Genomic DNA, 12,669 nt, shown 5'->3' with positions numbered 1-12,669 from the left:
AAAAACGCCTCGGGCTCGTTTTTTTGGTTTTTGACGCGCCGCGTTAAAAACTGGCCGACCATGAGATTGGCGCTTTTGTTCACGTGCCTGGAGCTGCTGAAGTTACAGTAAAACACGACTTGGTGGCGCTCAAGCACAAAACGGTCTTGCCGAGCACACATTGATACCTAACGACAAAGAGGAAGTAAGTAGACCAAGAAGATGCATCGAGGCTAGATGAATGTAGAGCTGCTGGTCTCATTGGTGTCTGAACACAAAGGGCTTTATGACAAACGCGACAGCGACTACAAAAATCTCGATAAGAGGGAGTTGTTATGGAGAGGAATTGCAGATCAAATAGGATTCGATGTGTACAGGGGTATTTCTGTTTTTCATTAAGTGCCATCTAATGTCAGGGAGTGAATTTGCACATTCACTCGGCTCATCGCCTGCGAAAATCGCTTGGGTATGAACACAAAAGACACGTCAAAAAAACGTCGCAGATAAGCGCGCGCGATAATTGTCCTGGTGTGTACGAGGCTTTACTCTCTACACTGCACTCAACCTGAGGGATTCCTACACTTTCAGTCTTTGAGGAGGACATGAAAAACAGCGCATACCGCAGGAACTGTATAACGGAAAATATTAGCGGTTTTGAAACCGTGACATTTTCAAATCGCGGTATACCTTGAAACCGGTAATCGGCCCATGCCTATAGGCCAGACTCAAACCTGAGTCACCTGCATTAGCATTATTAATGTGCTAAACACTGATTACATTCTTCATATGTTCGTCTTTAGTGTTCCATGTTAGAAAGAAAGTCATACAGGTTTGTAACGACATGAGGGAGAGTAAATTTTTGGGTGAACTATCCCTTTAATGCTATTTTAGTCTTTTTCTCTCAGCATTATACAACAGTTTTGAGTGTGTGTGATCTCTCAGCTCCTGAATCTTGATCAGTACTGAACCTGTGCGCAGGGGTCCATGGGAATTCTGTGCTGAGAGCAGATGACAGCTGTGATGCCCGTCTCTTTCCTTTAATACTCACTAAAAAAGAGAAATGGATCAAGGAAAGAGTATAAAGAGACGGATCAATTTTTCATGAGAGCTGGGTTATGAGCAACCGCAAAATCTCTTCTGTGCTCAAATTTTGCCATGCTGTAGCAGACAGACAGGACAGTTATTATAGAAATCAGGAGAAAGATTTATCAGGTTAATCAGGTTAACAACAACAGGAGGAGGAGGGTCGTGTTAAAGTTGCAGATCAAATAGGATTCGATGTGTACCGGGCTATTTCTGTTTTTCATTAAGTGCCATCTAATGTCAGGGAGTGAATTTGCACATTCACTCGGCTCATCGCCTGCGAAAATCGCTTGGGTATGAACACAAAAGACGCGTCAAAAAACATCGCAGATAAGCGCGCGCGATAATCGTCCCGGTGTGTACGAGGCTTTACTCTCTACACCGCACTCAACCTGAGGGATTCCTACACTTTCAGTCTTTGAGGAGGACATGAAAAACAGCGCATACCGCAGGAACTGTATAACGGAAAATATTAGCGGTTTTGAAACCGTGACATTTTCAAATCGCGGTATACCTTGAAACCGGTAATCGGCCCATGCCTATAGGCCAGACTCAAACCTGAGTCACCTGCATTAGCATTATTAATGTGCTAAACACTGATTACATTCTTCATATGTTCGTCTTTAGTGTTCCATGTTAGAAAGAAAGTCATACAGGTTTGTAACGACATGAGGGAGAGTAAATTTTTGGGTGAACTATCCCTTTAATGCTATTTTAGTCTTTTTCTCTCAGCATTATACAACAGTTTTGAGTGTGTGTGATCTCTCAGCTCCTGAATCTTGATCAGTACTGAACCTGTGCGCAGGGGTCCATGGGAATTCTGTGCTGAGAGCAGATGACAGCTGTGATGCCCGTCTCTTTCCTTTAATACTCACTAAAAAAGAGAAATGGATCAAGGAGAGAGTATAAAGAGACGGATCAATTTTTCATGAGAGCTGGGTTATGAGCAACCACAAAATCTCTTCTGTGCTCAAAGTTTGCCATGCTGTAGCAGACAGACAGGACAGTTATTATAGAAATCCCATTTTGCTTGTCGCAGAGAGAGCTGGTAGTGATATCCCTGTTTCAGTGAATTATTTAAAGATGACATCAATGTCTGTGCACCAAACACAGTCTAACCTGTCAAACCACATTTAAAAGGATAGTTTCCTGTCTTTGAAATTTCACCCTTTTCTATGTAACATTTTAAACAACCTATGGGTTTTGCAACAACTTGCAACAACAAGAGTGAGTAATAATGGCAGAACTTTAATATTATTGCCTTAAAAGGTTCATTTAGTGTATTTTCATACACTACTGTTCAAAAGTTTCCTTCACTAGTAGGTTTTATTTATTTATTTTTTTAAATACATTGATGCCTCTATTCAGCTGGGATGCATTAAATTGATCAAAAATTACAGTAAGGACTTGCAATGCTACAAATGATATCTTAATATGAATAATGTTCTTTTGAACTTTCAATTTATCAGAGAATCCTAGGAAATGTGTGTCCCAGTTTACACTGTAGATATTAAGCTGCACAACTGTTTTCAGCATGGATAACAATAATAAATGTTCCAAATCGCCATTAGAGTGATTTCTGAAAGTTCACGTGACACTAAAGTGGAGTAATGGCTGCTGAAAATTCAGTTTTGCTTCACAGGAATAAATTAAATTTTGAAATATATTAAAACAGAAAACAATTATTTTAAATTGCAATAATATTTCACAATATTTGTTTTTACTGTATTTTCAATCAAATGAATGCAACCTTTTTGAGCATAAAATCTTTTCAAAAGAGAAAAAACTAAAACTTACAGACCCCAAACTTTTGAAAAGTGTATGTGCATCTTTTATATAATCTTATTTGTTTCTGAGTGTTTATTATTATATTTAGATAAAATCTTAGCTGTTTCAGAGAAACGGATATCTTGAGGAGACTCTAATGTTCCTTTTAAGAGTGTAAGTTTCCTCCATTAAAACTACAGCTGTGCTGTAATAGTGTTGCAATCTCTGAAGTGTTGGAATGGAGGGAGGAGAGACTGAGCGACCTACAGTGATGAGTCACATCCTGTAACTTTCTGCTCCTCTTCAGCTATCTGTCTGCTTTTCATTAGAGCTGCTCAATATCCACACCACCACAAAAGCCCATGGTCATTACCTTCATGACGGACTCAAACGGAGGTTGCAAACACTACAAACTTTCCCTCACGTCTCGCTTCATGATCACAAAACATCCCCTACTTAATGCACATTAGAGTTTTCATAAACGCCTAATAAGGGTAAACTCAGCAACATACACCCAAATATGTCATATATTCACTGTCTCTGGGATTTGCAGTTGACAGCATGTGGTTTGTTTGAACACTTGTGCAGAGAGGAAGATAGGATTGAGCTAATCCTGGAGATTACTTTCACTCCGCGAGGATTGCAGGTGTCTCAATCAGACACCTGGAATACAATCCCCTGGATTAGATTATTGTACTATACTTCTCATTTCTTCTTTACCTCAATATGTATTATTTTATTTCTTTGTGATTTAATCAGTCAACTTTATTGTCATTTTAAGCACATCACATGACAATTGATAAAAACAATTATGTGTGTATATGTGCACACGAAGACAGCATGTATTTAAAAAAAAACAGTAAATATTACAACATTAACCATTTGTTATATTGTTAACAATACATGCTATGTTAATATATTTATAAATGTAATTTTTTCCTGTGTTGGCAAAGCTCAGTTACTCCAGTCCATTACTCCAGTATTCAGTGTCACATGATCCTTCAGAAATTATTCTAATGTTGATTTGATGGTTAAAAACATCAACGTTGTTATTATTATCAATGTTGAACAGTTGTGCTGCATAATATTCTTGTTGCACAACAGAGGTTTACTGTTAAAATTAAAAAGAAAACAGATGTGATTATTCTTTTAAAAATAAAGATTTATTAATATTTATTAGCCGTAGTAGCATTGAGTCTTAAGACTGCTAAATAGTAATTTCACGTTAATCAGATCTTGTTTTAAATGTGTGCTGAAATAAATACTGGAAAAGATCGATTCGCGGCTTTTGAGAATCGATATCGAATCGACGTCATTTAAAAAAAACGATTAATCGAAAAATCTTTTTTTTTTGCCCAACTCTAATAATAATGTATAAATGTATTAAAGTTTCCACAGCCACAAGATTAATAGACGTAGGTAGGTAGGTAGGTAGGTAGATAGATAGATAGATAGATAGATTCTTCCATCAGTTGTCCATCCATTTTTATAATAATGTTAGATTTTACATTACTTTGTAATTCAAGTCAGTATGAAATTAAAATTGACTATACAGATACAAAAATAATGATAATATATGTGTCCATTATTCCAAAAAAAAGTCTAATCAAAACTTGCTCCTGGGTCTGAAATTACTTTCCTTTTGGAGCACCTACTTTTAATGATCTAATCATTTCATAATGAATAAAATTAGGTCCTGCCCTATTTTTTTCTAACTGAATATTAAGATTGAAACAGAAATATTTCACTCTACAGGAGTAAAATAAGATGCTGTACAAATGCTGTGTACAAGCTGGCAGTGTGTGCCTGTGTAAATATTACAGAAATCCAAAGTTCTATCATGAAACTCTAGATGGCGCAGTCCGATCTAGACAGGTCTAACTCAATCTGACATAATGACATCATTCACATGGCAAAGCTGATTGGTTATTTTTGTATCAGCAGCCAATTAGCTTGCTGCTCAACATTCAAATACTTGGCTAGTGCTTGCTGTAGCAGTTGCAGCGCGCTTCAGAAACCCTCCACCTTCCCCAGCTCCACCTGTATAGATCTGCTGTGGGGTGATCCATATATGCTACCTATGGGGGTTTTCATATATGTTATATGTGCAGCAGCATTATTTCTTATATGCTTACAGCAGCATGTTGTGGATGTATTAGCAGTATCAAGTCTCTGTACCTGCTATGCCGCAGCAGATCTACTCTGCCAAGACCAAACACATTAACATTGTCATGTACATTACCATACCAAACCCTTCAAGGGTTGTCATGATAGAACTAATTTTGTACAGTTTTTAAGTGCGTTCTAATCAAGGATTCATTTACTGGACGGCTGTTCTGTGGATAATAGAAAGCCCAACTCAAGTAGCTCTAAATACAAATGTGTGCTGTTCAAATTTATTTAATTAAGATGTTTTAGAAGTCCAAATGGAATTGATGAGAAGGCTTTCAGTTGATCTGTTTTTTTTTTAGGTCATGTCCCAGGCAGAAGGCCAACAGAAGAACCTGGTGAATTCCATCGAGTCGTTGCCGAGCCGCGGGCCGCTGTCCTCCCTGGACCAGGACCTGCTCCTGCTCAAAGCCACGTCTGCAGCCACACTCAGCTGTCTGGGAGAATGCCTGAGTATCCTTCAGCACAACGTGTGCCAGGCGGCCCAACACATCACCCACAGCCACATGCAGGGATCAAATACAGGCAAGAATATGGCACTGTCTGTCTCTTCTGAAATGTGTGATGTGTGTTAGTGCGGTGTGCCAAAATGTGTCCTCTTGTTACATCACATATAATATTATTGTTTGATTTATAGCAAACATAATTTGAAGCTCAATGTCCACAAATTTTCTTAATGGTGAATTTTTTTATTAATGTTAATTGCTGTGTAAGATAACAGATATCATCCTGTGTGCAGATAACGTCTCTAATTGGTCAAGGCCCAAAATCGCCTCAGAAGGCAATGTGAAGATTGGAGAATTGACACATAACAACACCTCAACTAGACATCAGCCCCACTCTCCACTTCACAGGAACAATGAACAGCTCAAAGACACAGAGGTACTCACAAACACACATATATTATGTTTTTCCTAACATCTTTTACATTCTATATAGCAGTTGCCACTGTAGATAGCAGTACTATTTTATTTTATTTATTTTACTTTACATTTAATTTAATTTTTTCTTTATTTTTTCTTTTCTTTTAATTTAATTTAATTTAATTTTAATTTAATTTATTTTTAATTTAATTTTTCTATTCTATTCTATTCATTGCTTGAAATTTGATCCATTGCTGTCACTGTTGGACAATGTTACTGCATATTGCATACTGCATATTAGTAGTAACTAAATTATTTACTTGGTCTCGTATATGATCTTGTTTCATTTTATTTTGTCACAGAGGTACTCAGAAATGCAGATATATTATGTTTTTTCATAACATTTTATTTGATTTTAATGTTATTTTTAATTGAATTGAATTGAATTTTATTATTAATTTATTTTAATGTTATTTTTAATTGAATTGAATTGAATTTTAAATTTAATTTAATTTATTTTAATTTAATTATTCTATTCTATTCTATTCTATTCTATTCTATTCCCTGCCTGAAATTTGATTCATTGCTGTCACTGTTGGACAATGTTACTACATAGTTTATATATTATCTGTCCTCGTATATGATCTTGTATTTCATTTTATTAGGTCACAGAGGTACTCAGAAATGCAGATATATTTTGTTTTATATCTATGACACTTTCTGAAAATGTATCTGTTACTGTCACTGTTGGACAGCATTACTTTAGAAAAATTAGTACTTTAGACACTATGTGGTCTTGGATTTCATTTTACTTTGTTTTTGCAATAGACTTCTCATCCAAATTTCTGAGGTGGCACTTTCGCCCTCGCCTCCTCAAAGAAACGCCCCTGCAATATAGTCATCATTACACCCATCATTATCATTCTGAAACTGGCAGCTCTGTGACACGCTACTTATCACTTTAAAAGGGAGATGATCTTTCAGGGGTAAAATCTGTCACCGGGATCCGTTCAGCTTTTCTGATAATAGCCCAAAAAATCAGAATGGTCTCTGACTCATTTAAAGACTCCCGTAGAGTAGACACGTCTTTGAAAAGTTTCAAATATGTGTCTGCGCTATTGTGCGTGTGCCTGCCAGGCTTCTAACGTGAAGGAGTGGAAGAGGAGCACTAATTGGACGTGTTCTAGTTTTAGCGTCTGTGGCGGGTGACTGAGGATACCCACAATCCCTCTGGAGCCCTGAATGAGTCAGTCGTCCCTCTTGGAAACCTTTTATCCGCCTGCGCTTCTCTGGGCTGCTGTTTCTTGGACGCAAGCGTGTGCAACTGTTTGTTTGCGCGCACGCGGTGGCGTATGTATAAATACACGTTAATTTGTGTGTGCGCGTATGCCTGAAGGGAGCTAATTCATTTTGCGGTTGCTTTGTGTGTGCTTGTCATTAAATCGGCTCCCTGTGAGGACGAACATGCTCCCAGAATGCAGCAGACAGAATTTGAGCTACGTTTTTTTCTCTGATATACTCGTGATAATGTATCTAATTAATTTAACGTTGTGACTCATATCATTAAACCTTTAAATGACTCTGCACTGTTGAAAATTAAGAAGGTGATGATGGCATGATGCTGAAGTGTAAAGCAAATGCATGGCACATGTGTACTTCAGTTATTTTAAGGTGCTTCCAGCACCGAATGCAATTTTAACAGACGCAACATCAGCATCGACTGCATGGCTCATGGATTATCTGGGCATGAAACTGTGCCAGCGCAGACAGTGAAATATGCTGATGTATCTGAGGTCTGAAATGAGTTTGTATGAGCTCCATCAATCAATCCCATCATACTGCATTTGAGATCCGGCTCCAGGCGCCTCCTTTTTCGGGCAGTGTGTTGCTGTATGGATTCTGTGTGGCACAGTGGATTGTGGCCGCGTCACGCAGGAGTGCTCTGGTTATCTTTTATCACACTGTGTGTATTGTAGCCCTGGAGATACATAATTATCTGAAGCTTTCGCGCTGCGTAATGTTATTGCCAGCTGCAAAAAGCCACTTCAGCTGCTGTGGGAATTAAAGGAATAGTTCATCTACAAATGAAAAGCTGGTCATCATTTACTCACCCTTATTTCGTTCCAAACCTGTATGACTTTCTTATATCCATAGAGCGCAAAAGGCGACTTTTTGAAGAAAATCCTGGTTGCTGTTTTCAATATGTGAAAAAGCTTAAAAGACTTAAAGTAGCATTGAAGTAGTCTATATGAATTGTAAAGAATATACAATAAATGAAAATTCAGTCATTAATTACTCACCCTCATGTCGTTCCAAACCCGTAAGACCTTCGTTCATCTTCGGAACACAAATTAAGATATTTTTGATGAAATCCAAGAGCTTTTTGACCCTGCAGACAGCAATGCAACTACTATGTTCAAGGCCCAAAAAGGTAGTAAGGGCACCAATAAAATAGTCGACGTGACATCAGTGGTTCAACCGTATTATACACTAATATGCTATTTACATTAACTCCACCCACCAGCGTGTGCTTGGGCTAGACAAGACTACAAAAAACACCTGGTAAACAGCAGCTGCAGTGGCATAGGTAGTAAAGTGCGTAGCAGTAACTTTTTGATGCGATGAACCCGAGTTTGAATCCGCCTTTTGCCAAACTTGTTCTTCTCCATTTCCTCATCACACATCACATCGGAAAGGTATATATTTTCAATAAAAAATAAGTAAATAATCAAAAAGTCAAAAATAATGTTCAATAAGTCAAAGAATATTTATCAGGTAGGGGGTAGGGAGGGCTTATTGTCTCAAAAAGGCATCTATTTAATTTGAATAAAAATACACTCAGTACGTTATTATTGCATACTGTTTTATAATGTACTACAATACTGGTGCAAATATCTGCCACTTTACACTAAGAAGTATAAATAGCATCTAACTACTATTTACACTAATTGCAAAGAAAATACTGCTATTTTTGCGTAGTATTAATAGAATCTATCGCTATTTGCATGTAGTGTAAATAGCATCAATTAGCTGCCAAAGTTTTATTTTTGGATGAACTGTCCCTTTAAGTCATTATTCACTGAAAAAAAAATGACATCCACCCTAGCTCTCAATTCTCACACTGTTTACAAATGAACCATTCTTTTGAGTGAATTGTTTGATATAGTTTACAAAACAGTTCTGAATGATTTGTTAACAAATCAGACTGATCCCAGTCTTGGGTTCAACTCTCTGTATAATGGTTAACAACCCGTTGGAGGGGAAAGTTATCCATGAATAACAACTTAAATTTGAGTCTTTTCATGGCACGCGTTATAGCATGCACCTCTTATGGATCACTTACAGTATATCAGGGTTTCCCAAGCTGGGGTTTGTGAGTTTATAATTATAAAAACTTATTAAAAAAAATATATATATATATATATATATACAGTAAATAATAAAAAAAGAAGATTAGGTTATGTGCATGTCGTGACCATTAACAAACATCAGAAAAATATGAAAATGAAAATTTGTCGTTATGGTTTGTTTCAAGCAAATATTTTAGGTCATCCCTGATTTATATGAAGCTTCCCCTTATATGAAATTTCCCCATTGTATTTGAAATGAGAGCAAATTATGACATAATACTCATGTTCCGATATTTTATTTTGTATTTTATTTTTAATTAAAGCAATCCAGTTCTGTTATATGAGCAGTTGCCCGGAACTAACTGCTGTATAACATTTATAATGCATTGACCTTGACCTAGCAAGTGGAATATTTATTTAAATTTATATTTTAGAATTCCAATCTTGTTATTAAAGCAGACTCATCAGAATGCATCATTACTTATTCTGCACGAGTTTGGGATATTGTAATTGATTTTGACAGACAGGGCCATGGGTCGATGGCGTAGCTACTCACCTGATGAGAAACGCCTGGCCGATGGTTCAGCCGTAACAGTTTAAAATTCACGGGGATTGCTCAAGGATCGGGGGAACACAACAAATGATTAGCCAAGCGATTTATTCAGCAGCCGTCCCAGTGATTCTTCTTGTCTGAATGCAGAAACAGTGAGACATGCTGTAAAACAACAGTGCTGCTCGAGAGGTTATAAATCTTGGCTGCGCTGCGGACTGGAGCGAAAGGGCTTCTCTTTTATCACCGCTGGCCAAACGCCAAAGCATTTGTCTGAATGTGATACTGAATCTTTTAATTGACAAACACGTACCTTTGCACCTGCAGATTGTGTTTGCTCTCATGTAAATGAAACTCTTGTGGCAGATTGCCTATTGTTTTCATTATTAGAATGGTTGTACTTCATCGCAATCACCAGTAGAGGAAAGCAGAGAGCAGAAAGGATTGCAGTGATTGAAGATTACACGTGAACTGCAGAGAAAAGCAGTCATGACTAGCAGTCACGACAGTATAAAGCTGTCTGGGAAGGAGTTTGTGTAATGTACACAAAGCATTTAATGGTTCTTTTTTTAAGACAATGTTTTTATTGGATTCTTGGACAACTGGGATTGAAATGAGGCTGTCAGCAGTCTCAAGAAGAGAGAGAGAGAGATCTCAGTGTTGTCTGTGGACCAGCGTGCCTTTCTTTCCTGTCTGTTCATGGTCTGACAGCTCGCTCTTCTGCTCTGTCAGAGGAAAATAACGGCAGCAAAACTGCAGGGAGCAGAAAAACAAACCCGAGCTATGAGACATGGCCCGTCAAGCATACATATCCCAGATGTTTGACAGGAGAGGCATCGGTGCAAATCCTTGTCGAGATTCAAATTGTTGTGTGGATGGGTGTTGGGGTGTGTGTGTGTGTGTGTGTGTGTGGCTAGAAGGCAATCATATGTCCTCGTCTCTGCTGGGGACGAAAGGTAACACCCTCAGAGGCACAACACGGAGGGTTTGGATTTGTGTGCTTGGAAATGGAAAAGATTTTACAGCGGTCAGTTGACCAGTCATACTGGGCCATAGCTAAGGCAGGGGTTACATGGGAATCATGAGGAATTTATTGATTTCTTGTTCAGATTTTGATTCCAGTGATTATGATTCACTAATTCATTGTGTGTTGTTTTATAGATGAGCATTGAACTAAAAGAGAAAAAATATATTTTTTAATTTTTTCATAATTTTTTTCAAATATTTTTTCATATTTTTTTTTCTGCAGTTATAATTGCACTTGCTATTACAGTTGTTCAGTTTCTTTAAAAAAATATCTAAATGTGACTTTATTAGTTCAATTGAGTACATTTTCTTATTTTTTTCTTTAATTTGCCAGTAATTTAGTACTAAAATTATTCAGTTTACTTATACTATGGCAGTAAATAAGCTAAATGTTGTTATTATTATTATTATTATTATTATTATTATATCAATGTAATATAAAATAATTTTATAATAATATTTTAAATTGTATAATGTAAATGTAGTTTGTACTGTAAGTTAAGATATTACTACTAATAATAATATTTTGTTAATGTAATGTAAAATAATATTATAATATTTTAAAATGTAAAGAAGTAGTATGTAGTTCAGAGTTCAAGTTTTTTAAATTATTATTTTATTGATATAATGTAAAAGAATATTGCAATAGTATTTAATAATTTAAAAAGTAACTTTGTCTTTAAAATACTAGTACTATTAATAATTTATATATGTAATGTTAAATAGTTTAATACATTTTAAAATGAATAAAGTAAACTACAAACTACATATACTTATTACATTTTAATAAGTATATGTACACTTATAAGTACACTTGCACCGCTCTTGTTTAGCCTGTATATGCTCCCACTAAGTCAAATAATGAGAAAGAACCAAATTGCCTATCACAGCTATGCAGATGATACCCAGATTTACCTAGCCTTATCACCAAATGACTACAGCCCCATTGACTCCCTCTGCCAATGCATTGATGAAATTAACAGTTGGATGTGCCAGAACTTCCTTCAGTTAAACAAGGAAAAAACTGAAGTCATTGCATTTGGAAGCAAATATGAAGTTCTCAAGGTGAATGCATACCTTGACTCTAGGGGTTTGACAACTAAAAATCAAGTCAGGAATCTTGGTGTGATTCTGGAGACAGACCTTAGTTTCAGTAGTCATGTCAAAGCAGTAACTAAATCAGCATACTATCATCTCAAAAACATTGCAAGAATTAGATGTTTTGTTTCCAGTCAAGACTGCTTGTTCAATTAACTTCCAGCAGGGTGGACTATTGTAATGGTCTCCGCACCGGCCTTCCCAAGAAGACCATTAGACAGCCACAGCTCATACAGAACGCTGCTGCCAGGATTCTGACTAGAACCAGAAAATCTGAGCATATTACACCAGTCCTCAGGTCCTTACACTGGCTTCCAGTTATATTTAGGATTGATTTTAAAGTACTTTTACTCGTTTATAAATCACTCAATGGCCTAGGACCTAAATACATAGCAGATATGTTCACTGAATATAAACCTAACAGACCACTCAGATCATTAGGATCGAGTCAGTTAGAAATACCAAGGGTTCACACAAAACAAGGGGAGTCTGCTTTTAGTTATTATGCCGCCCGCAGTTGGAATCAGCTTCCAGAAGAGATCAGATGTGCTAAAACATTAGTCACATTTAAATGCAGACTCAAAACTCATCTGTTTAGCTGTGCATTCATTGAATGAGCACTGTGCGATGTCCGAACTGATTGCACTATATTCTATGTATGTTTTAAATTCATTTTAAACCTCTTAAATCAATTTTTAAATCATTTTCAAAGTTTTAAATTCCTTGTTTTATTATTATTTTTTATTATTTTTTCATTTCTTTTATGTAAAGCACTTTGAATTAC

The 12,669-nt window shown here is 36.6% G+C and overlaps 1 protein-coding gene across 1 annotated transcript in view; it reads left to right on the top strand.

Moving 5' to 3' along the window:
- LOC107705753 (oxysterol-binding protein-related protein 10-like) overlaps positions 1-12,669 on the top strand; it is a 59,830-nt gene that overhangs the window by 30,553 nt on the left and 16,608 nt on the right. The window contains exons 5-6 of the mRNA XM_016509212.1: positions 5,301-5,523; positions 5,738-5,880. Coding sequence (XP_016364698.1) covers positions 5,301-5,523; positions 5,738-5,880 — 366 coding nt within the window. The remainder of the gene's footprint in view (positions 1-5,300; positions 5,524-5,737; positions 5,881-12,669) is intronic.

Source organism: Sinocyclocheilus rhinocerous, unplaced genomic scaffold (genome assembly GCF_001515625.1).
Source record: "Sinocyclocheilus rhinocerous isolate Xijiao unplaced genomic scaffold, SAMN03320098_v1.1 scaffold222, whole genome shotgun sequence".
NCBI classification, from domain to species: domain Eukaryota; kingdom Metazoa; phylum Chordata; class Actinopteri; order Cypriniformes; family Cyprinidae; genus Sinocyclocheilus; species Sinocyclocheilus rhinocerous.
Note: the sequence above shows the minus strand (reverse complement) of the source record. Positions and strands in the feature narration are given on the sequence as shown.